We start from the raw sequence: 23,946 nt of genomic DNA, 5'->3' as shown, positions 1-23,946 counted from the left end.
CCTAATTTTTTTTTTTTTTTTATCCCCTTCTCCCCTCTCCCAGCCGCTTCCAGCTGAAGTGGATCTCATCTGTTTTCGGCGTGGTGGCGTTTGTTTTGGTACTGGTGGGTTTTTTTGTTTTGTTTTGTTGTGGTTTTGGTTTTTTTTTTTTAAACTCGGCAGGCCTGAACTGGAACCAAACCCCCCCCCCCGCGGGGGTGGCGGGGGGCAGGTGCGCGGGGAGCCGCCGCCGGCCCCTCCGCAACCGCATGCGGTCGCCTTCCCCCTCGCGTTGTGGGGAGCCGGGTGCGTGGCGGGGGAAGGAGCGGGGCCGGGTACCGCGCGGTGCTCGGCCCCGGTTGCTCGTTGCGGGGCGGGGGATGCTCGGCTGGAGGAGGAGGAGGAGGCGGCGGGAGGGAGCCGGCGGGACAGACGGAGGTGGGCGGAGGGGGGAGGCGGGTGTTATACATCGCTGCGGGGAAGGCTGAGCACTTGGAAATTCCGGCTGCGGAGCGCGGGGAGCATCTCCTACCCCCGCCGGGCAGCAGCCGCAGAGCAGCACCGCGTCTCGCCGCCCCCGCCTCACCCCGGCGCCGCCCTGCCCCGAGCCCGCCGGGCAGTGAGCCGGAGCGCAGCCCGCCGAGGGCCGCCGGAGCCCCGGCGCTGAGCTCCAGAGCCGGTCCCTCTCCCCGGCGCGGGCAGGGCCCTGGGTGAGTGCTCGGGCAGCCCCCCTGCTCCGCCGGGCAGGCCAGGTCCGGGCCCCCTTCTCCACAGCCCTTCCTTCGGGTTTCGGGTGTGTGCTGGAAGGTGCGGGCGGTCTCCCCTGGTGCGTTAGGCGAGCCGCGATCCCTGCTTGGGAAGGCATTTTTTGAATCTGTGCCTTAAAACGATGTCATGCTTTTAAGTTGTCTGTCTCAACTTGGAAATCTTCTTCTCCTTCCCTAGTACATAAGCTTTTTTTTTTTTTTTCATTTTCTTTCCCCTTCTCGTTTTTTTTCCTTCTTTACAACTTTTTCAGCCTTATAGAGTTGCCTCCTTCACTTTCACCTGCAAATCCATGTAGGTAGTGAGAAGTCAATGGTATGAGGGACTTCTTTAGCCATTGAAGGTTACTACTAACAAGTGACTTAAAACATTTGTATGTTTTTCTTTTCTGCTCCCGTAGGCTGAACAGTCATGACGGCTGAAAAGACTATTCCTATCATTAACGGCAAGCCGGAAGATGCTTTGGACCCAGAAGCCTCAAGTACCAACCTCGTCCACAGCAACGATAAGAAAGTTCATGAAAGAGGTCACTGGAACAATAAGGTTGAATTTGTGCTTTCTGTGGCAGGGGAGATTATTGGGTTGGGAAATGTATGGAGATTCCCATATCTTTGCTACAAGAACGGAGGAGGTAAGATGCCATCAGATGTTGATTTACAGCTCACCATAAACAATTGGGAAATAAACAGTTAAGAATGCTTTTCAGTGATTTCTCGCACTAGTAAGAGACAAGAATTCAGGATTCAAGTGTGTGGGGGGACAGGGAAGTACTAACCATCTGACAACTAAGAAAAAAAATCGTTGTGTTTTTCTTTCCTTCTTGTCCTCAAATATTGTGTGTCTTTACTTTCAAAAGTTTATTTTCTGTTAGTAAATTGACATATTTTTTTTTTCTGTAAAATTTTTAATGTGGAAGAAGCCAGTGTTCTGTTGTGGTACTACACTGTGTTTTCTTCTGCATGTGAATACAGACCTAAGCACACTTAAATACGTTTGTCTGACGTAGAAAAGAATGTAGCAGTTTATTTTTCACAACAGTGTACTTTGGAGAGGATTAATATTGTTTTTCATAATGCTACAAAGATTGCTTTTTTTTTTCTTTGTCATGTGAAAATTTCTTTAACTCAACCAATACTTTCTTTTCCCCTCATTAGTTCCTAAATCACTGCAGTGGGGTGGGGGGAGATATAAAAACTGCCTGTTGCTTGAAGAAGAGAGCAAAACCTGTAAAATTTAGAATAAGAATGTTATTTGAAAGAGAAAAGAACAGACTTAACTTCTCCAAAAGTATAACATGTGGCTTGTACTGGTTATAGTTAAGTATAAACCATGTAAGATATGTGACAGTTAAGAATAAGCACATCAGCTGTGACTTGCCAAGCAATGAAGAAAGAAAGTAAATTAAAAATTTAGTTTGGGATTCTGTGGAATGGATTCAATGTTCTCCCCACTTAAGGCCTGAATCAGTGTTAGTGTAAGCATATAGACTGGGAGAAAAATAATCTGTTTAGCGACTGGTACGCAAAGATCTATTCTTTAATGTGTTTGTTTGCTAACAACACTGTGCCAAATTTCTTTCCCTTGTCCCTCCAAAAGCAGGCATGGTTGTCTGAACACAGCCATGGTTTCGGCCTGTTTTGTCAGTGCTTTCTGTAAGGCTAATGCTACTGTGGGAGATGTGTTTATGGTTTGCAGCTCCTTTCTTTATATATCTGTACTTTGGCAAAACTAAGATAATGAGAATTCACCTGTTTTCAGAACAATGCTACCACGTACTGCTGTTAGTACATAAATATTAATATGCTGGATATGATATGCAAAACAGTTTCTTGTTGATTGTCAAAGTTTTCACAGAGAAATGTTGGCAGAGGAAAAGGCAGGAATATTTTTTTCAGTATGCAATGAAGATTTCCTTGTTCGTACAGTAGCCTTTACATGCCCATTTGTGTGTATATGCTAGCTGTCAAAGTGTGATGCTATCATTTTTAATGATATAAGATTAAGTAGAAAAAATTCTAACCATGTTTTTGGGTGACTTGATGAAAAAGTAGTTACTTTGATATCATACTTAATCACGACTGTCCTTTAAGAATAGAATTAACGTGTGTGGTTCAGTTGGTCATGTTCTGGCACCATGGGAAATTTGCAATTGACTTCAGTTTTGTTCAGTGAGGACTTGGTCTATGAGCTGTGTTTTTGTCACTCTGGAATGCCCTGCTGGAATTAGACCAGAGTTGGACTTGTTTAACGCATCAGGTGTAAATACTGAAAACTACTTAGCGTGTGGTATGTGGAGACAACGGTGAGTGCTATGAGCTAGTTACGGAAGAACTTGCGAGATACAGAACAAATGCAGAAGCCGCAGTATGGAACTTCTGAGGTCTGACCTCGCTCTGGTACTTACTCTGAGCCATAACAGCTAGTGTAGGCTGAAGCTTCTATAATTTTAATTTGGTCTTCTATATATTTAGGTTTTTTTTTTTTTTCAGGAAGATAAATTTATTTGCATGTTTAGAATTAGGTATTTCTTGAAATATGATTTGTTTGCAAGCCGGGAAACCTGATGTCCTCTAATTTTCATGATGTATACCTGTCGTAGAACAGTGTTGGAAAAATGGAGTCAAAGCTAATACGCTCAGGTTCAAGAAGCTGCTGTGTTACACTCGCTATGATCATGCATATGAGTGGGCCAGGCTGGGTGTGATACTGTCCAGCAGTTCGCCTGGCCTGTAAGGATTTTATTCAAACCATTTGCACAGTAAATCATACAGAGAACCGTGCGTTAGATGCAAGGATTCCATTCTTTGTGAAATCCACATGTGTTGCTTGAGGTGCAGCAGAGATCCAACTACAGGCAAATTGCCTGGTTGAGGGAGGAGACCAGTCATGAAGAGATCTCTCTTGATGTGCTGGGTCTGGAGAAGGAAACTGCAAGTCAAAGCAGCTGAATTCAGTTGTCTCAGCTTTCCAGTCAAGTGACTAAAGCATAACTACTGGTGTGGGTGTGTTGTGGTGTTTGGTTTTTAGTGCATGGGGGATAAACGGGATACCTGTTTGCCTTGTAGTTGTAGAAATTTTCCTGATGGATACTCAGAAATGTTTTGTTTGTGATTAATATTCTGGCAGAGATTTAGTATTAGAGGGTAGCTATTAAGGTGCTGTTCATTAGTGATCTAATTAATCTTCAGGACTCCCAATGAAGGAAGGAAGTGCTGCTGTTGCTCTGAAGAACCGATCACTGTACGTGGTGATGGACAGCACTATAAAACGTGTTCCTAGGAACAACGGCATCCACCACAGCTTTAGTGCGTTTGGCATACCTTGTTTGATTGGAAACGGAGTGAATGGTGGGATGCTTACGCCATTCACTGGGAGCTTTAAATGACCTTAATTAGTGTTGTAGGATTCTTTGTTTGGGAGCAAGTAGGTTGAGGCCTGGATACAACACATTATGTATGCTGTACTAACCTTTATTTTCCTGACTAAATTAGACAGTTAACACTTTGTAATTTTCCTACAACTTCTGATGTATTATTGTGTGCAGTACTTTGCTGCCCTAGTCTGCCTGGTTAAACCAGTGAAACATTCTTGGTGTAAATAAAAATGGCAGAATCAATTATTTTTGTGCTTTCTTCTCAGTATTTATTTCCTTCTTTCCTAAAAGGAGGAGGATTTTTTTATATAAAGAAAAAAATTCGCTATGCCTTGTATGTTAATGGATTCTCTACGCAGTCAAAAGGCTGTATTTTATTCCTTATTATTTAGGTTCAGTTCTAAATGGAATACCTAAAAACTACATTATTAGCAAGTGACATTATGCCTACTGTACGTATGTTCTCTCATTTCTTTGCTTCGGCGTACTTCACAGCCGTGTTCTTTGGGTGCCATACCTAGTAACACGATCAATCGTTAAATCATACAATACTTCTGCTATGTGTTAATTTCTAAGAGAAGATTTTGTTGTTGTTGTGTACAATGCTTCAGCATTGAATCGTACAATTCATTAGCTATGCTGGAGTTTACTGTCAGCATCTAACAAAAGTGTTGATGCCTTGTTCTTTTCCTACAATTTCACACTAATATTTCTAGCTGACAAGGCCAAGCCTTGCTTTCCTGTTCTTGTTAAGTAGTTCTGAAGTTTATTTCGTCGTTCCCTTTTCATGATCCTTATCATCAGGCTTATCCACATAGCATACAATGGACTTACTGGACTTCATTTCCATCACAATTTTTTTCTGACTTGGTGAGAAAAGCAAGGAAGAGAAGATAGGGTGGACTGACTCGGCGATGATCAGAGCAGAACTGCATGGCTGAGCAAGACCGTGGTCTTTTCTGTGTTTGAGAGAAACAAGCGGAGTTTAGGCTATACGGAGGAACTTTGGCCTGGTCTGTTTGAGTCCGTGATGTTGGCTTACAGGTTAACTTCTGACACTTGAGGCCAGGAATAAACGCTTCCTGCCCTTTCAGCGCAGTGCCTGAGAGGTGGCTAATAGGTGCTCCTTCCTTCTCTAAGAAAACTAATTGCTCACTACGCTGTCAAGGAACAGTATTCATTATAACCAATACCTCCCCAATGTTTGCTTGTAGGTGCTTTCCTCATCCCATATGTGGTTTTTTTTATCTGCTGTGGAATACCAGTATTTTTCTTGGAGACGGCCTTGGGACAGTTTACCAGTGAAGGAGGCATTACATGCTGGAGGAAAGTTTGCCCACTATTTGAAGGTAACAAACTGTTCTGCGTTCTGCTGCAAACTAATGGATTGAATTTGATGTAAAATAAAATAAATTGTATCAAAACTGAAGTTAAGATATACTTAAAGTAGTAAGCATTTGTTTTTAAATTACCTGAAAAGTCAAAGTGTTCTATTGTGTCTCAATCTTTTTTTTTTTTTTCCTCTCTAGGCATTGGATACGCTACCCAAGTTATAGAGGCACATCTAAATGTGTATTACATCATCATTTTAGCATGGGCTATCTTCTATTTGTTTAACTGCTTCACTACAGAGCTTCCTTGGGCTACCTGTGGGCATGAATGGAATACAGGTAAGACCTCAGCAGAGATTATTGCTACACAAATGCTTCCAAGTAATTGATCAGTATATTAAAATATCAGGAACAAAACTATTCCGGTCAAAAAGTCTGTGGAAATGTGCCAGTCACATCACGCTACGCCACAATAAAGGAATCCTGGAGTGAAGACTTATACGTTTTTGGTTTACGTCATTGAATAAGCACTTGTTCCTGCAGAATATAATGTCAGATAGTAGAAGATGACTTTGGATTTTGTTAACGCTGTTAGGTATTCTGGCTAAATCCCAAAGCTCTCATTTGCAATCATACCTATTCTCCCTGAATGCAGTAAGTGAATTCTACTGACGAGCTGATGACCTGATGACAGGTTACAATCTTGCTCTTTCACTCAAATGAAATCAGGAGGAGTTTAAATGGAGAGGAAAATATTAAATGTGGAACTTTGAATTCACTCTTTTTAATGCCAGATGTTGAGGGATAATGTTCATCAAGCTACTTCTGAAAATTCAGTCACATAAATAATCCTTGCTGCATGTAAAGTCGCCTCTTGCATGAAAGATGAGGTGTGTATTTGTAAGGGTTTGCAGTATCCTCTCATTTATATTTTTATCTGTAATGCTCTACTTGTTGCATTTGAAGGTCACAAACATCTGTGGGGAGGAATACATACCAATGCCCTTATTTCCATGTTCCTGAAGTTTTTGTGTTTATTCCTTGTATTACTGTCAGAGTTCAAATAACGTACTGATTGTACTGTCTGTCATGGTGTTTATTAATTGGTCATGATCGTGTTCTTTGAGCACACCTAAAGCTTGCTGAAATCTTGCAGTTTAGGTGATGTTGGGGAACTAGTCTTGGGCCCAATGGGTGTGGAAGGCTTCAGTATCAGTTTTGGCAACCTTGCAAAGGAGCTTAGCCAATGTTGATCGCTGTTCGAATACTAAGTGTCAAGCCAACAATGCTGAGCTGCCGTGGTCCCCTTTCTCTCTATTAGAAATAATAATAAGCCAGAGTGACTCTCCACTTGCCAGATTAAGACAAAGGAGAAACTTGTGACTGGCGGTGTTTCATAAATGTGTTGGTAACATTGGCCGTTGAACCGGCAGCTGGAGTAGGAGTATGTTGTAATTCCCACTCAGTTGCCTCAGTTTCTCAAAGGCTTTCTTCTGCCTCAGGTGTTTTATTGGCCCTTGCCGTTGCAACTGTGCAATGGAAAGTGTTAGGAGAATGTAGCGTACTGCATGGATATTTTTCTGATAGGCCTATGATCTGGTGATCAAAATACAGCATTGCAGAAGTGGCAGCTGTGGCATTTTAGTATGCCTAGAAATCCTTTAACCACGTAGAGAAAGGTATTCTAGAATGGTGGCTTTACAAGAAGCACAGGAAGTATACTTGCATGTCAATACAGCAAACTTTTTTTTTCTTTTACAGAAAACTGTGTGGAGTTTCAAAAACTTAATATGAGCAACTGCAGTCAAGTCTCTTTACAAAATGCCACTTCTCCAGTGATGGAGTTCTGGGAGTAAGTGCATATAAACTTTACATTTGATCAGGCTATTCATTGTCTTCTGATGTTTTTATCACTTACACATGGTTAGATACCTTGTTACCCTATAGCACTTAGTGATGTGAGTTCAGCTGGAAATTTTCTCATACAGCCAAAGAGAGTCAGGATGAGAGTTTTAACTCTTTTTTTTTTTTTTTAAATTTTTTTTTTTTTTTTTAGAGGATACAAGGAAAGGGATTCCATATCCTGAAAAAAACATAGAACAAAGTGTGCCACTTGCTTGGGAGCTTGGCTCCTGCTCCTGGAGGAAAGAGCCTCCAGCCCATACTAATGAGGAGGCAGAGGTGAAAGAAAGAGGAGGATTTTAAATATTTGTTGTTTTCCCAGAATGTTTCTTCTCTTAAGAGTTGGAGAGTTGCATCTTCATCCCTATTTGAGCTAACTAATACTTTGGCTTCTGTATGTCATTGTTTTTTAAAGGACTATGTAAGTGTTAGTTACTCAGCTATAATAAGGGGAGAGTTTAATTCTCCTGAGTCTCCTTGATTCTGATTTCTAGTTAGAGTAATAAAGAGAACTATATCTTTACAAAATATGGCACATATTTTTTTTTTAATTGCCATGACTTCATCATTTTAACAAAAATATCTTATGGTTCTTTGGCATAACTAGAACTAAGATTTCATATAGTTAGAGTAAATGAACGAAGTGTTTTCTCTAGTACTTGCCTTATCGATTTACCTACTGTGTTTATCTGCTTATTCAGCATTATTCAAAACTCAGCAATTGATGGTAACTCCAGTTATCCAGAGAAGCAGGCAAAGTTCAGTTGAATTATATGGAGGGCACAGACTAAGATTTATATCCTCACGCAGGCACTGGAATGCACTGCCCAGGAAGGTGGTGGAGTCACCGACCATGGGGGTGTTCAAGAAACGTTTGGATGTTGTGTTGAGGGATATGATTTAGCTGAGAAGTATTGGTGATGGTTGGACTGGATGATCTTTTAGGTCTTTTCCAATCTTGATAATTCTGTGATTTTTTTTTTTTTTTTAATGTTTCTAGGATTTGGGTTGTTGTTTTTTTTTTATTTTATTAGTGCTCGTCTTTGGATTGCCTAAAATCCTGTGTCAATGTGATTTTGACACAAATACAGATACATTTTAATCATGTCCCCTTCTCAGAATTCTCTAAAAATGAAGCTCAACAAGATTCTATAGCTAAAGTTGGATCCAAGTTACAGTTGGTTTTAAATCCTTCAAATTTTGGACATATTTGCCTACCTAATTTTGGCTGAGTTAGGAATGAGTTATGAAACTAGAAGGGGTAATGAAATTTAGCCTTTTCTCTAACTTGTTTTACAGTCTTGTGTATAGAAAGTTGAAAAGACACACTCCAAAACTTTTAAAATCACAAAAAAAAAACCCAGGAGAGAAGGTAAAAGAAATAATTTCTTATTTATTTGAAACTTCTTTCTTTGTTGTGTTGTGGACAGACTCTTTGTAATACTAACGGTTTACTGGCCAAAATAGCTTAAGATATTGAACTTACCTACTTCCTCTGTCCAAACAAAGCTGAAGCTGCATAGCTTTTCACCCTTGGAAAATGAGTGTACTCCCTTCCTGCTGAGGAAGGTATTTGCCTTGTTAAAATTTAAGTGGGTATGACATTGCATGGCTTCAAAATTTAAAGTAGACATGACAAACTAGTTCAGAAGTGAAGAATGAGCTTTATTAAATATCAGGACTAGTTTTGCATGAAAATAATTAATTGGAATGAACAGAAGATTATAATTAAGTTATATGTCTTCAGTATATCAGACATCAATGCAGAGTAGAGGTCTCTTCGGCTTTCTTTCTTTCTGTATAAATGTGCAGTGCAGATCACAGAGCAGTTAATATGAAGTAAATCTACTACTAGTCTAGTTAATTTGTCTGGTAAGTCATTTTATAATCCACAGATGTTACCAGAAGTGTTGTTTCGCTTAGCCAGAGGTCTTGTTCACATAATATCGCTTTACTCCTTTATAAATTCTGGTGGAAGACTCTTTTTGGAATAAATAGTCAAAGGAAAGCTGATAGGGTAGATTGCACAGCGCAGATGCTCACTGATATTTTCTGAACGCATGTGGATAGTGTGTGAGAATCCTCACTGCTGCAATAACCAGCCACAGGACTGGATTTATTTGCATAATGACCAGGTTCCTTACAATTAATTAAGTTCATGTCTGTGAAAGGGTTTCTGCTGAACAACCACCATTCAGCCACCCTTTGCTCTCTGCAACGTCATGTCTGCAATGGAAGTTCCTCTGAGTGTGGCCGCATAAAGCCAGCTTATTGTGTAAAGGGTCAGTTGGGGGAAAACAGTTTGGGTTTTGTGGGTGGTTTGTTTAGTTGGATTTTTTTCTGGTTTTTTTTTTTTTTTTTTGGTCTGTTACCATCTAGTCTTCAGATAATCTGTGAATCAGAGTGGTAATTACTGTGAATAGTCATCCTATTTGCTTCCTGCATGTGATCTCATTTACGTGTAGAACAGAATACTGCGTTTGTACGCTGTCAGGCTGATGTTGCATCATTCCTCTGATAATCGTATCGCTTAACCCTAGTCGTCTAGAGCACTCACAGTATCTTTAGATTTTTTTTTTTTTTCATTAAAAAAAACCAAAACCAAAACAACAAAAATCCTTGCAGAAGACTCAGTATTTACACAGTGCGTGTTTTAGCAGTGCTGTGTGTTTCCAGCCCGGTGCTCTCGGTGCAGCGGTTACTGATGCTGGGCCGTACAGGTTGCTGCGGATCAGACCAGCATTGTGTCAACACCAGCGGAGTTTAGGAGCAGGGGCACAAGCTGGGTTTGGTTTTGTGTGTATGTGCGCATGTAAATTAATACACCAGGCCCAAAAAGATGTCTTTACTTCTGGCTTTGAAAAGGAGTCCTTTTTTTTTTTTCTCCTTGTTTTTTCTTTCTTTCATTTTTTTTCTCTTTCTTTCTTTCATTTTTTTTCTCTTTCTTTTTTTTTCTCTTTCTTTTCTTTTTTTTTTTCCCCTCTCCCATTTAACTAGCACTGCTAGGTCTTTTCTATCATCTAGGCTTAGAAGGCTCAGCTCGTATGTGTTTGTGACTGGAAGCAAATCCAAATCCTTGTTTGATTTGAGGATTGCAAATGAAGACTTCAGCCTCTCTGCTGAAATATTTCTAGCTTTTATGGCTTCTGTGGCCTTGGCTACTCCTAAAGCTATTGCTGAATTCAAACAGCAGCTCACCCAAGTGTGGTGGTGACGGAGAGGACATTTTGCAGTACTGTGAAGCTTTTCTGGTGTGCGGACTTGTAGTTACCCTTCCACAGCTCTGCACAGATGATACTGTTCCCTCGCTCCCCCGGCAGGTATAGACTCACTTCCTCTCATCATTCACCATTCTCTACTAGCTTTGATGGCTGCGTCACACAGAGGGTAAAGGCCTGTTTCTTTTTTTGGATGGGTTGTTTATTTGTTTGTTTGTTTGTTTTTAAAGTGAAGACTTGAGAGAGAATTACTGCAATAGGTCCTACATGCTGTTTTCTTTTGGTCCACTCGGAAAACTCTCATTGCACATGCAGGGACCTCAAAACGTAAGATATTTTAGTGAGCCTGTAATTGATAACTCCTTATCTGTGGTTGTACAGTGCAAATGGTCAGATCCTGCTGGAGGACCAGTAAGCAAACTCTGGGAGTTTGGACCCTCTTTACTTGTTTTCCTGTTTAGAAATGTCTATCCCTGTTAATATTTTGAGGCTTAATTTGAGTTAGGAGACTTGCCACTGACTGCAGATATCAGTGCTGATAACTCTGGGAAAAATTAGGAGATGAAAGGATTTCTTACTTTTGTTAAAAAGACCTTGCAAGCCATAGCCTTGAGAAGTCTCACCTTCTATCTGCGTACACAGTTTTCTACACTCTCTGATGCTATTTTCCAGAGAAGAATCATAATTCCAAGGTACAGCACATGAAATTTTTAGTGTCTAAACTTTAAACAATTTACAGTGATAGCTGTGGTAATAATAGAGGTGTTGCTAATTTTGGATATGTTAAAGCTGTCCCATGAACGAGGGCTCTGGCCGTGGATGAGGCTGTATGTCTAGCCTGGGAATCAGAACAGAGAGAAGATGCTCTGTGCCGTTGTTCTGCGTGCTTTCCTAGGAGAGGAAATTGTCTGGCAGGTACAGGGGGCGGCAACCATGTCTGTGTGCTCTCTTGGCTGCTACCGCAGTCTATCGCCACAGTCAGGAATTTGAGGTTTCGAGTGCCTGGGGAGAGAGCTGGACAGACAGAGGACCCATGGTTTTGTGGTTGATTCCACCTCAATAGGTTTTTTTTTTTTTTTATTGGCTGCATAACAACAACTTGGTCCTCTGCTAAAGAAGGTCTAGTTGTTGGCCTGTCATTCTCTGGAGGGGGTGAGACCTCCTTAGCATTTCCAAGTAAAGCCTAGAGAGAAAAAAAACTTTTTTATTTTTTTATTTTTTTTTGTCTAGGGAAAAGAAAAGGGGCTGCTCTCAGCAAAAAGGAAAAGGCACAAACCCTTTCCTTGCTTTCCTTGCAAAGTCAAAAAGAGTTTTTCCTGTTTCATTCAGACTGCAAATGACTGCAGGAGTCAATTGTGGTTATTCCCCATGACCCTGTGAGAAGTCATTAGCAAGTTGGGCCTGATCCTGCAGTGCTCGGTACCCAGAGACCTTCGGCACCTCTCAGAGCTAGGTTCTTTGTGCGTGTCTTGTAGAACGTTGAGTTGTGCCAGACTTACTCGTTTCTGTTCATTTCATAAGAGGCCATGTGAAAATTGCTTTTTGTTCGGAGTCACGCGAGCGCTTTATCTGGTTTTGCCTTTAAACTGACTTTTCTTGGTTTCAGTTGAAAGAAGTGAGAGAGGTGTCAAAATGCTAAGCTGATTTCTTAGTACTGAGGGATAAATGTGAACTTCCATGGTTTTTTATTTTTATCTTGAACATTGCACATAATGTTTTTACTATGGAGAAAAAATGACCTTAAAAGTTGCGAACTCAAGTATTTGAGCGTTAGGAAATACTGGAAGTAAGGTTGTGCAATTTTAACGTTCACATCTTTTATAAATGTGATCATCTTCAATTGAAGAACTGCCTAGTATTTTTTCAATAGATCTGCTTTGTTCTTGCTAGAGGATGGATAGGGAGCAAACACTGTGCGCTTATTCAATATTTTGTTGTTCTTCTCTTTGTTCATTTTCTTATGTTTTGTATGCTCATTATTATTAGGTTCCTGCTCTACTGACAGTTATTAATTTAATCAAGGCTTCCTAGGGCAGTCATGGTGTCAATGGCTTTGTCATCATTGTTTGCTTGATTTAGATATTCACTTATCTTCCCAAAATCTCAATAAGGTCAAATAATTCCCATTTTACAGAAGGGAACCGGAGCTACAGATAGAGTACAAGTGCTAAGTATGAGATGCCCAAGACATTTTTTTCATATTATTTAGTATTAGGGTTGCACAATTTTTATTTCAATTAAGAAACAAGATGTATGCAAGTCATCTTTGTCCAAAGATAAAAGACCGTTACACCCATAATATTTGTTTGAAACAAGTAATTGCTATTTCCTTCCAAACAAAGCATTTTATTTGGTGCACTTGCATGAAAATTTATGTCAATTATTTAAAAAAAGAAAAGCAGTAACTTTTTGTCATCTTTGCTCTAATGACTCTGTATTTAGAAGGCTCTTCATTGTATTTGCTTGCAAGAAATTGAATATGTATGTTCCACTTCCTTGAATGTGTTCTGTACAGGATGAGAATTTCACTGTCTTCTCTTGAACTTGCTCTACTTTGTATAAAAGTTAAATAAACACAGAGCATAGACTGGGATGCTAATGTCTTGCTTCTCGGGGGGTTGCCTTGGCCGGAAGTTTCCAGGATCATTGTCCCACTGTCTCGGTACTTATGCAGATAGTTTAGATCGAAGGGGATACTTGAGGATAAGAAAGACTGATGCAGACTATTCGAATACTTTATAGTTTGTTAGACTATCGAGTTGCAGTCTTTATGCCAATAAATATTTAATTTTTGTACACCATGCTAACAGGAGAGAGTGCAAACTTTCTCTGAATCCACCTGCTGCAGAATAGCGGGAAGCTTGATAGCTAGGGACTTCTCTTGGTAGAAAACATGCTATCTCAGTTTTTGTCTTAATTCCTCAGCTGATTTGTTACTCCCTGGTCCCTGCTAGTGCCTGCCTGGCATCCCCACCACAACTGCTCAGTTTAGTACCCTTCCTAGGATTCCATCCAGCCCTGCCAGTCCCACCTACACTTCCCGCTGCTGTCTCTTCTTTCTATTCTAATTCATCCTAGAATTAGAACGTCCATCTCTTTTCTGGAGCAGTTCAAATTGTCCTCTGCCTTGTCTCTAAATCGGGTCTGTTACTGCTTCCCACCCCCAGCCACCGAGTGCCAGCCATGTTATCCAGCCGGTTGTGTGCTCCCTAAATTTGCGTCTCGTCGCAGGATGGCTGCTCACCAGTCTGAACTCCCTAAGCATTTTTCATCTGCTCCCCAAATTCATTGACCAGCTGATCATAGGCTGCTCTTCCTCCTGCTCTTTCCTCCTCTTCCTCTCCCCGTGCCTATCTGCCAGTGTGTTAATTGCCATTAACATTTTTGAAGCTAATTATCGTAAAAAACTTTGTTTAAATGGTATGAGTCTGAATAAATATATTTGTTTCTGGAAACAGAATTTTATAATGGAAAGTTTTAAATAATAAAAATTTGATGTTCAGAAAAGTAACTTTAAAATGTTACACGCTCCTCTTCAGGAGTTGTAGGTACTTAATGCCATATACTTCTCTTTGTGACAAATTGTCTTTTATTTTCCTAGTTACTTAGAATGACACTGTGATTTCAGATAGAGTTCATAAACATTTATTTCACTGTCTACTACTTTGAATGTCTTTTGGGAACATGTAGCATTCGGCTGGTTCCTTTCACACATATGTGAAAGATTGGGCCTGCAGTGTTGGCAAACATAGAAATTACATTTTTGTAGCAAAGATCATACATGAGCTATTTAAAATGCTCCTTAATTACACACTTGTAAAAGTTCTACTAATAATATTATTACCTACTAATAGTTGGAAAAGACACAGGGAGCTGAGTGATGTGCTTAAAAACCTGTGGCCTTTAGAAGCTGCTGGCTCAGATATCCAGTTTTGCTGAAGAATGCTAAACTTTATTTTATTTTTTTTTTTAATTGGTAACATTAAGGGCAACATTGGTAACATTATTGTTGTTAATGTAGGAGTGTGTGTTTAAAGATGTGTGTATTTATACATGCACTTTTTGGTACTGCATGGGAGAAAATATTTCAGAGACTCACAGCTTGCTTGCAGGGAAATAAAAAAAAAAAGTGAAATGTCTAAAATATCAAAACCTCAGTTGTGCCATGGCAAGCTTGGCCAAATCAGTCAATTGCGGAACATGCCAAAATAACCAGGCATGTTTCTTCTGGCTTTGCTAGGGTTTTGATTGGTTTCTCATAGATTTTATTATTATTATTTACTTACAAAAGGCCTCCTTTCAGTTATGTCTGGTTTTGTGCAAATACAAGAGTGAGCTCATCCCTTTCTTTAAGACTCGTTATGTATAGCCCCCTAATCAAACTTTAAAGTCTTTTAGAAAACAAAAAGCAAGGTACGGTTGGTGGCAATTGCTGCCCGAAACCGATTTGTCCCCTTCAGCAGCTCCCCTCGGAGGAGAGGTGTCTTGCAGAGAACAAGCTGAGAAGTGACGTTCCTGTTTTACAGGGCTGCCCACCCCAATAAGCATTTACTGCACCACTCGGCCATGGGCGCTATTTTGCAAGATTGGGTGTGCAAAGAAATAGCGTGTCCAAGATACATTTTCCAGGACCTCTGGAACCCCTTAAATATGCACGTGGCTTTGTAAATAAGAGTGTTGTTTTCAGCTGTGCAAGATTTTGTCCAGTAGTTTTGCGCACTGTCTTGAAATTGAGAATCTTAACGGCTGTGGTGCAAGGGATTTTAGAGATGCCCAGGTCGTTCTGAAAACAACGGTAAACAGCAGTCACATTCTGCTTCTTCGCTGTCTCAGTGTGGGGACTGCATAAAGCAAATAGTTTCATGCAATTAAGCAAGCCTTTATCTATTTTTGGCGCTTGAAAAAGTATAATCATAAGAAGAAAAAAAAAGAAGGAAAAAAAGTGAAGATACTTTTTAAGAGTGTTTCCCAAGTATGGCTTTGTAGATTCAGGGCATTAACAGAAAGGGAGGTTGCTTGGATTTTTAGTCATAGAGTCATAGAATGGTCTGGGTTGGAAGGGATCTTCAAAGCCCACCCAGTCCAACCCCCCTGCAAGGAGCAGGGACATCTCCAACCAGATCAGGTTGCTCAGAGCCCCGGCCAACCTGGCCTGGAATGTTTCCAGGGATGGGGCCTCCACCACCTCTTTGGGCAACCTGGGCCAGTGTTCCACCACCATCACTGAAAAAAAAAAAAATTTCTTTATATGCAGTCTGAATCTACCTCCTTCTATTTTGAAACCATTACCTGTGGTCCTGTCACAAGAGGCCCTGCTGAAGAGTCTCTCCCCATCTCTCCTGTAGCCCCCTTCAGGCACTGGGAGGCTGCTCTAAGGTCTCCCTGGAGCCTCCTCTTCTCCAGGCTGAACAGCCCCAGCTCTCTCAGCCTGGCCTCACAGCAGAGGTGCTCCAGCCCTCTGATCATCTGTGTGGCCTCCTCTGGACCTTCTCCAACTGGTCCATGTCCTTCTGATGTTGGGGGCTCCAGAACTGGACACAGTACTCCAGGTGGGGTCTCACCAGGGCAGAGCAGAGGGGCAGAATCACCTCCCTCGACCTGCTGGCCACGCTCCTCCTGATGCAGCCCAGGATGCCGTTGGCCTTCTGGGCTGCAAGCACACATTGCTGGCTCATGTTGAGCTTCTCGTCCACCAGCACTCCCAAGTCCTTCTCCTCAGGGCTGCTCTCAATCCATTCCCCTCCCAGCCTGGATTTGTGCCTGGGATTGCCACGACCCAGGTGCAGGACCTTGCACTTGGCCTGGCTGAACTTCATGAGGTCAAATTAAATGCTCAAAGGAGAGATGGCCTCACTGTGCAAAAAAATATAGTGAACACGGACTGCAGTAAAAACACCTTTTTTGGTAAATTTTTCACTATTTTCTCCTATGTTCCTGTATGGCAGCAAGGAAACGGATTTGCAGTTTCAGGAGGATTTCCTGAGGAAGACTCTTTAAATGTTGCTGTGGAATTCCTACTCGAGTTACAGAATATCGACGGGTGCAGGCCTTGAAACAACCATGCAGGCATAGTTGTACTCTGTGTGGAAAGGGAAATGACTGGAATCTTCCCAAAATCCCTTCAACAGCTATTTATTAATGATTGCAGCTGGACTGACTGTTGGTTTTAGTTTACAAATGAAAAATTGAGCCAGTAGAATTTATAGTATGATTCTTAATTAAATACATTCAGATAAGGTGCAAGTGCTGCAGGAGAGTGGTGTTTTGTGAAGACCCAGTGGCTGGAAACGTCAATGCCAGTCTGTAATGCAGTAATGGTTTTACAGTGACCTGTTCTGTGTGGAAGAGAAGAGCTTGCCGTCACTCATTTGTTACATGAGTTTGGAGCCAAGAGCTCACCATGAAGTACTAGTTTACACAATCATGTAACAGTTCTCACTTTTTTGTGGTCTGTAGTTCTCATTTTATGAACGTTTAATTAAGAGTGATCAGCCGAGTCTACAGACTGTCTAAAAGGCTTAACACAAATTGAGAGAGCCATCAGGTGACTTACATTTCTTCTAGCTGCTTTCAGTTCAAAGCTGCTACTGCGTGCTGAACTAATTTATGTCACTCAGAAGGGGAACAAAAAGGAGATTTTTGTCACTGCATGTCTTCTTCAGAGAGGAGTAGGGGGAAAACTGCAAAAAGCCTGAAGGAGTAGTTGGGTATATTGAGAGAGTACCAAGAAACTGTAGAGCAGAGGTGAGTGGAAGAGTACAAACAAGGTATTTGCCAGGATTAAACTCTCAGACTTGGTTAAGAAGAGGTTACTCTGACTTCAGTGAAAGAGGCTGAAGGAATAGATCAGGAATGGCTCGAGGAGAAGTGGGGTGTTCTGTGTCCCTGTCACTCGCTGTAGATACACCCAAACACATCCATACACATGTAAAAATGACAAGAAGCAATGTGTGTTTATACATAGGGGCTGCTAAGTAGCGTCGTGTTACATTCAGATAACTGAAGTACTGACTTCAGTGAGTCAGGAGTTGACACAGGAAATACATGTCATTATGCAAGCGGTGCTTGAGATTTTAGACAAATTCTGCTGAGGAGAGTTTAATCTTACCTTTTATTGTGATAAGTGTAAAAACAGATAATGAATGGAGCAACAATCAACACTATCAGGGCTTTAAGAAGGGAGAACTAGGCTGAACAGCAGCAAGCGTGCCTCCACTAGAAGTAATTCATTCTGTCACGTGTAGGTCACAGAAAATATGCTGTAAGAGGTAAATATTTCAGAGCTGTGCATGATGCTCTAGCTGAGGGACTCTCACTAATGTGCTCACTGGGAATTGTCTGTCTGCTGCTTTAAAAAAACCCCAAGTATGGAATTAAGTGGATTTCCAGAAAATAATTTGTACGGTTTGAGAAAATTTTATTACAGATTCTTTAATTAATTACCTTCCAAAAGCTGAAATACATCTTTCCAGTCATTGAGCTCTGGTGGTTGGAGACTACAAGTGGCTATCCAGCAGTAACTGGCAAAGATTATTTGTAGCATTTTTAGAAACTTTTGGATATGTTATATTTCCTCTTTTAGAGTTTACATGAAGCCCTAAAGAGAGAGGCTTATACAGTACCCAGGTTCTGTATCTTTTGTGAGTTCTGGATGTAGACCTTCCAGAAAAGTGAAAGTGTCAGCTCATGTTGACTTCCAGTGAGAGCTCAGCAGCTGTACCCCCTCTGTTCATTTCGAAGGACATTTATGTTTGGTGACTAAATGAGCTACAAATTCCCTGGAAGATTACCTTTGTTTAGCTTTACAGTTGTATCCGTACTTCTTGTGGACATGTTTCAGTGATTGCTGCACTGGAAAAAAACCTGACACGAGCAGCCCATTTTTAGTTTCCTAAATGTTAGAATCCAGAGGGGGAAAAAAAATTGTTTTCAGATTATCCTTTCTTTTTAAGGCATTCTCTTTCTTGAAGCCATACACCTACTATATCACATTAACATTATCAGTGTGTCGTTCTTTCCCATGTCGTCATCATGTAAGCAGAGCTCTGCAGTTGGCAAGGCAAAGGAGGGTTCCTGCGCTCGTCAGTTGTGCAGCGTGTCTTCTGAACACTTGGCTCTTTCGCTCCTACTGGAGTTTGAGACTGTATAATATGGATGCAAGTAAGATCAGAACCAGTTTAATATGCAGCCTGAGTCATACGTGTTGCTCAATTTTGACATTCGTTTAGGCAATGCAGTGTATGTTATTTGTAGTATAGGAGGAGTATGTAGTAGATATTATACTCTGGGGCTTACAACTATAAGGATTATCCCTGTCAAAATATTATGTTCCCTTCCTGTAAAAGAGAGAGGTCTCCCACCCGTATTTGTTAACATCCTACATCAGTAGGGCCTGTTCAGTAGAGCCTGTTGCGACAGGACGAGGGGTAATGATTTTAAAATAAAGGGGGGTAGATTTAGTTTAGATATTAGGAAGACATTTTTTACACTGAGGGTGGTGGAGCACTGGCCCAGGTTGCCCAGAGAGGCGGTGGATGCCCCATCCCTGGAAACATTCCAGGCCAGGTTGGCCGGGGCTCTGAGCAACCTGATCTGGTTGGAGATGTCCCTGCTCCTTGCAGGGGGGTTGGACTGGGTGGGCTTTGAAGGTCCCTTCCCACCCAAACCAGTCTGTGACTCTATGATCAGGTATGTTCTCTTCTAACAAGAATTTTTCTTCATTCTGTTGCTTGTTGCTCACTCAGTGAAGGTCAGAAAGTCTCCTTTACTTTATTTGGCAGCTGCATTTTGGTATATAGTCCTGTAAAGTATAGAACGCAATAGATTTATGTTTTAAAACTGAAAAACATTTACAACTTTGATGTCACTAGTATGTAGAATGTTTCTGTACTTGTTGCCTAAGACAATATTGTAGCATGCTGTACATTTCCTTGTGTCAAGAAATAACGAACCATGCCAGAGAAAAGAAACCTTGGAAAACAGTACGAGTGAAAAATACAGTAATAAAATGAGTGAGCAAGTAACAGGAAGACTCTCTTTAGGTTCATTTTGTGGAAGGATAATTTTTCCTGTCCTATATATAATATATATGTGTTTTTAGTAAAATGTCCTGAGAAGTTTACAAAGTGAAATGCTAGCCTTTTGGTTTCATAGTGTTTTACATCCTTTAGCATTCAGCATAGATTTTTTTTCAAAGATTGTCCCATGAGTGCCACTATCAAAAGTTGTTATCTGAGTATGTAAGGCAATGGAGAATACTATCTCAGATCTTCAGCATCTTACAACTCTGTTTAGTACTTTAGTACTGCTTTTTTTTTTTTTTTTTTTTTTTTTAAACTATCTGTGACAGAAAACCACTCTGTATTCCAGGAAAGCTGGGAAGCATGTAATTTTGGTGACCTCACCTTCTCTTAGCTATTACTCCTTGCTTTGAGGTTTTCATTGTGTCTAGTCAGTAAACTGGAAACTACTGACTCAGGCAATAGAGTCTTCTCTGAAATATCCCTGCGTGTATGTTTATGTATTATTATTATTATTAAAATAAGTATTCTTTCAAAACTTTTTGTTCCTCCTCAGTTGTTCCTTTTCCACCTTTGAGTTACGCACTCCGGATGCATGGATCCGCCTCTCTCCCAAATTAGACAACAAGTAGCACAGCTTAGACAGCTACAGGGAGACGTCGTGCCTGCCTGGATGATATTTCAGTACAGGAGAGCTGCTGCGCCGTTCAGCAGAGCTCTGAAGGTGCAGAACGGGAGGTGCAATTTCCTTACCTGAGAGATCCTTCAAAGCTGCTTGAAGTCGTGAGAGTTGAGGGAGCGCTGACTTAGGGAAGAACTCGCAGCACTGCTGCCTAGGAAGGGTGCAGGGTGAGCATTCAGTTTTTCAGGTTCTCTGTCAGATAGTGGGACAGCTGCAGTGATTCAGAGAAGAGAATAAATGCTGCTGATGGTGAGACAACTCGGAATAGCTGTCTCTAAACCTTTCCTATAGTTGGGTGGTTGGCCACGCTCTCATTGATAAATAATGTGTCACAAGCACGTTGGATAAGCAGCTACTTCTGAGCTCTATGACAAAAAGAATGTCACTCTGTATTTTTTTGTGTGCCCCTGGCAAATATCTCAGCCTTCCAGTGTGTCTGGAAGTACTGCAGTCGTTATGGTCTTACAAAGGAGGCTGATTTTACAACTGCTAACTAGTTGAACAAGCATCTGACAGTGCAAAGTCCACAGTGTGACTGTCTTCATGCAGATGCCTACCAGAACCTTGGATGCTGGTAGCTCTCTGGCCTAGCAATTCCAGCATCCACAGAGGATTCTGATACAGGGAATCTGAATCCCACCACTTTCAGAACAGGTTAATACCTGCTGGAGCTTCTGCATGTCAGAAGCTGTACACTTCTACACAATACTTGAATACATTTGGGTATGAAATACACAAACCAATAAGTTTTCACAAAAATTAGAGAACATTAAGTGCATAAAGTGCAATGAGGGAAAGAAAGATGAGAGTTTAGAAAACATGTATTTGGGTAGAAACTTAAACTCCGTTTAACACAGGAATAGAAGATGCCTGAAAGCCATTGATACATTTCTAGAAAACTGATGGGAAATCCGTGCAGCACTGGCACTCAGATATGTTGTGCTTTTTGTAGAAGGAGCTCAGTAACAAGGTTCACAAGATAAATATGGACTGGGCCTGAATAATCCACAGGGGTGAAAGGGGTGTACTGAAACAAATAATAAGAAAGTCCACTTTACAGTAGCATTGCTGCTGCTTAGTGGCTTCGTTTGTTTTCCTTTCATTCCCCACAGAATCTCTGAGGACCGAGTCTGGCCCAGAGTAAAAAGGAACATTGCCACCTATGTTCCTGGCTGAGCAGATACAGGTGGAGAAGTGATCTCAAGAGACTGCTTCCTCTGTATGGGTGGTTTTTGTTGCTTCTTTATTTTTTAATTTATTTTTTTTTTAAGTCTTGGAAACTGCTCCAAATTAAGAGGGAACATTGAAGGGACCTTCCTCAAATAGATTGGATCTGTTCTTCAGCTTTCCAAATAATGAAATAATGCAATAAGTACCCCGGTATGTTCTTTTCAACAATGTGTTGGCAGCAGTTAATCCTCTTCCTATTCAAGAGCCTGGTACAGCTCTGCACATTGGAATGCTTTAATAAAGATGCTCTTTCCCAGGAAAATGCAGTGTTCTCCCAGCTGATAATGTAGGCTTGTAAGCTTTCAAAATGTTACTCTTCAAATTTGGATGGAAAGGTTCCTTTTCAGCTATGAGTAGTCAGAAGTAGCCATTATCTCATAATATGCCCCTCTACAGCAATTCCAACAACGGAGGGGCCTTTCTTCCTCTCAGATGTACGGAACTACTCAATTGAAAAGTGGTTTAGTATGTTATCAAACGAATTAAAATCATATTTGGTAAGTATATAATACTCTCTGAAATAATTTCCTCATGGGATTTTATCTTTCTAAATTTTGCTAGGGCAGATATGTGCAATGATCTTAATTGAAAGAACACAGGTAACCATTAGCAACAGTATGTGGCAAAAGGTCGTTGCATGCTGTCTAGTTTCTTCTAAGTATATTATTTTATGTGGCATTAAAGCATGTTAAAATTTTTCTGTGACACTGTCTTTTCCCAGCTCTGTCCACGTTATTTGTTTTTATCCACACTTATATTTTGATTCGAGTTAAACTGTAGGCTTAAAATAGGCTTACAATATTTGTGCTGTAAGCTGTAACCAGAATAAACGTGCACTGTGGCAATAATGGCGTGATTTTGTTCAGTTTTTGTTGTGAGCAAACATCAGCGTTTCTGGCAGCTAACGGGAAATACAAATACCGGCACCCTTCAGATATATGTCATGCTGTTAGACTTAAATTGATCTTTTTTTCAGTAGATTCTTGTAACTTTTATCACTTTTCTTCTGTATTAGGTATAGGAGGAAAAGTAAAAATGTTTCTTCAGTAACGTTTAGTCAAGCCATATATGCATGCCACAGGTAGCGAAACGTCCAAGCACAGTGTGACTTTGGGAGTGAGGCATTACAAATCTGCTCTCTTTTAAATCCTGTTTTCTGTTTACAAGCAGAATATCCTGTGTAGCAAACTGAATTAAGTGTACTACTGAATTAAAAACCTTACTGTGGTATGAGTTAACCTTTGCGTTTCAAGTGAACGCTAACACCAGCGAACTTGTTTCCCTCAATATTCTGTTCAGGATGCTCAAATGCCACTGGCTTCTTTCCCAGGCTAGTGGGAGTTTCAAGAAACTAAACCGCTGCATATTTTTAAACAACAAAACAAAAACCCCCAACAACTATAACAAAAACCCAAGCTCAATACCTACAATAAATCTTTTCAAACTCTCATCGATTTCTATTTTCTATGAGAGAAAAAAAATAGTTAATGGTTGGTATCTTCAGGTCTCTCTGCAAGGCAAATCATTTTTACAGCAAAGTTTCACATGGTATTAAGTTGTTGGCAGCAAACTCGGTGTGCTCAAAGTCACTCTGCTTCGAGTGGTTCGTACTGCCCAGCGATCTCACGCTCTGCAGTGATTCAGGTGGTTCCCTACAGCTACGCCCAGGCTGTTGTACTGGCAGCTACGGTGCTCCTCGAGGTTCTCGGGATTTCTTCCGTCGGGATTGTTGTTGATTTTTTTATTTCTTGAAATGTATCATGATTTATGGAAACTTTCATTTCTTCAGAGAAAGAATTCTTCTTCTTCTTCCTGAACCAGCTGTCTTTTCCCCTAAATGCTCTGCAACGTAGATGAGTTAGCAATAGTTTTTTTAAGGTAAGTATATTCAGGCCTTCGGCCAGTGGCAGTAGAGAATTCTAGTGATAGTGTTTCAAGACATTCCAATGAAATGTCTGTTAAGGTATCTCCCCTCATTTAATTTTGGGGGATTTTACTCTAAAGATCTTCAGCTTTAATAAGTCTTTATATATATAAATATAAGGAAAAAAGGGATAGTATTTTTCTTTCCCCACACAAGTATGAACCAAACCAGCTGAAGTGAAAAGGAACTCTCCAGATTCTCTGTGTCATTTTTACCAGTGCTGTTAAGGACAGACGTGTGATTTTCCTTTAGGAAAGCATATAGAATTTGAGAAACAAAATCTAGGAGGCAATTACTGGATGTGTCTGGTTTTTATAGTATGTCTGGCATGTAGTGGCACCTTTTCTAAGTCATATGGCCACTGGCATTCTAGTCCCTGCTGGGATATTCAGATTTGACAATTGAACAGTTTTATCACAGCATAATGTCTTGAATGCATCCCTTAAGTTAGGTTTCTGATCCTTGATGACTCAGTTATATAAATGAGCCTTGTCAGTTGTCTGCAGTGGCTTCCCTCAGACT

The 23,946-nt window shown here is 40.7% G+C and overlaps 1 protein-coding gene across 1 annotated transcript in view; it reads left to right on the top strand.

Annotated features, from left to right (window-relative positions):
* Positions 1 to 571: 571 nt before the first annotated feature.
* Positions 572 to 23,946, top strand: part of SLC6A11 (solute carrier family 6 member 11) — a 100,896-nt gene continuing 77,521 nt past the window's right edge. Inside the window, exons 1-5 of the mRNA XM_086755406.1 lie at positions 572 to 689; positions 1,145 to 1,375; positions 5,332 to 5,466; positions 5,647 to 5,787; positions 7,210 to 7,300. Coding sequence (XP_086611532.1) covers positions 1,156 to 1,375; positions 5,332 to 5,466; positions 5,647 to 5,787; positions 7,210 to 7,300 — 587 coding nt within the window. The 5' untranslated portion in view covers positions 572 to 689; positions 1,145 to 1,155. The remainder of the gene's footprint in view (positions 690 to 1,144; positions 1,376 to 5,331; positions 5,467 to 5,646; positions 5,788 to 7,209; positions 7,301 to 23,946) is intronic.

This window comes from Chlamydotis macqueenii, chromosome 10, assembly GCF_036417535.1.
Source record: "Chlamydotis macqueenii isolate bChlMac1 chromosome 10, bChlMac1.mat, whole genome shotgun sequence".
Classification (NCBI taxonomy): Eukaryota; Metazoa; Chordata; class Aves; order Otidiformes; family Otididae; genus Chlamydotis; species Chlamydotis macqueenii.
This window is presented reverse-complemented; position numbering and strand designations above follow the sequence as displayed.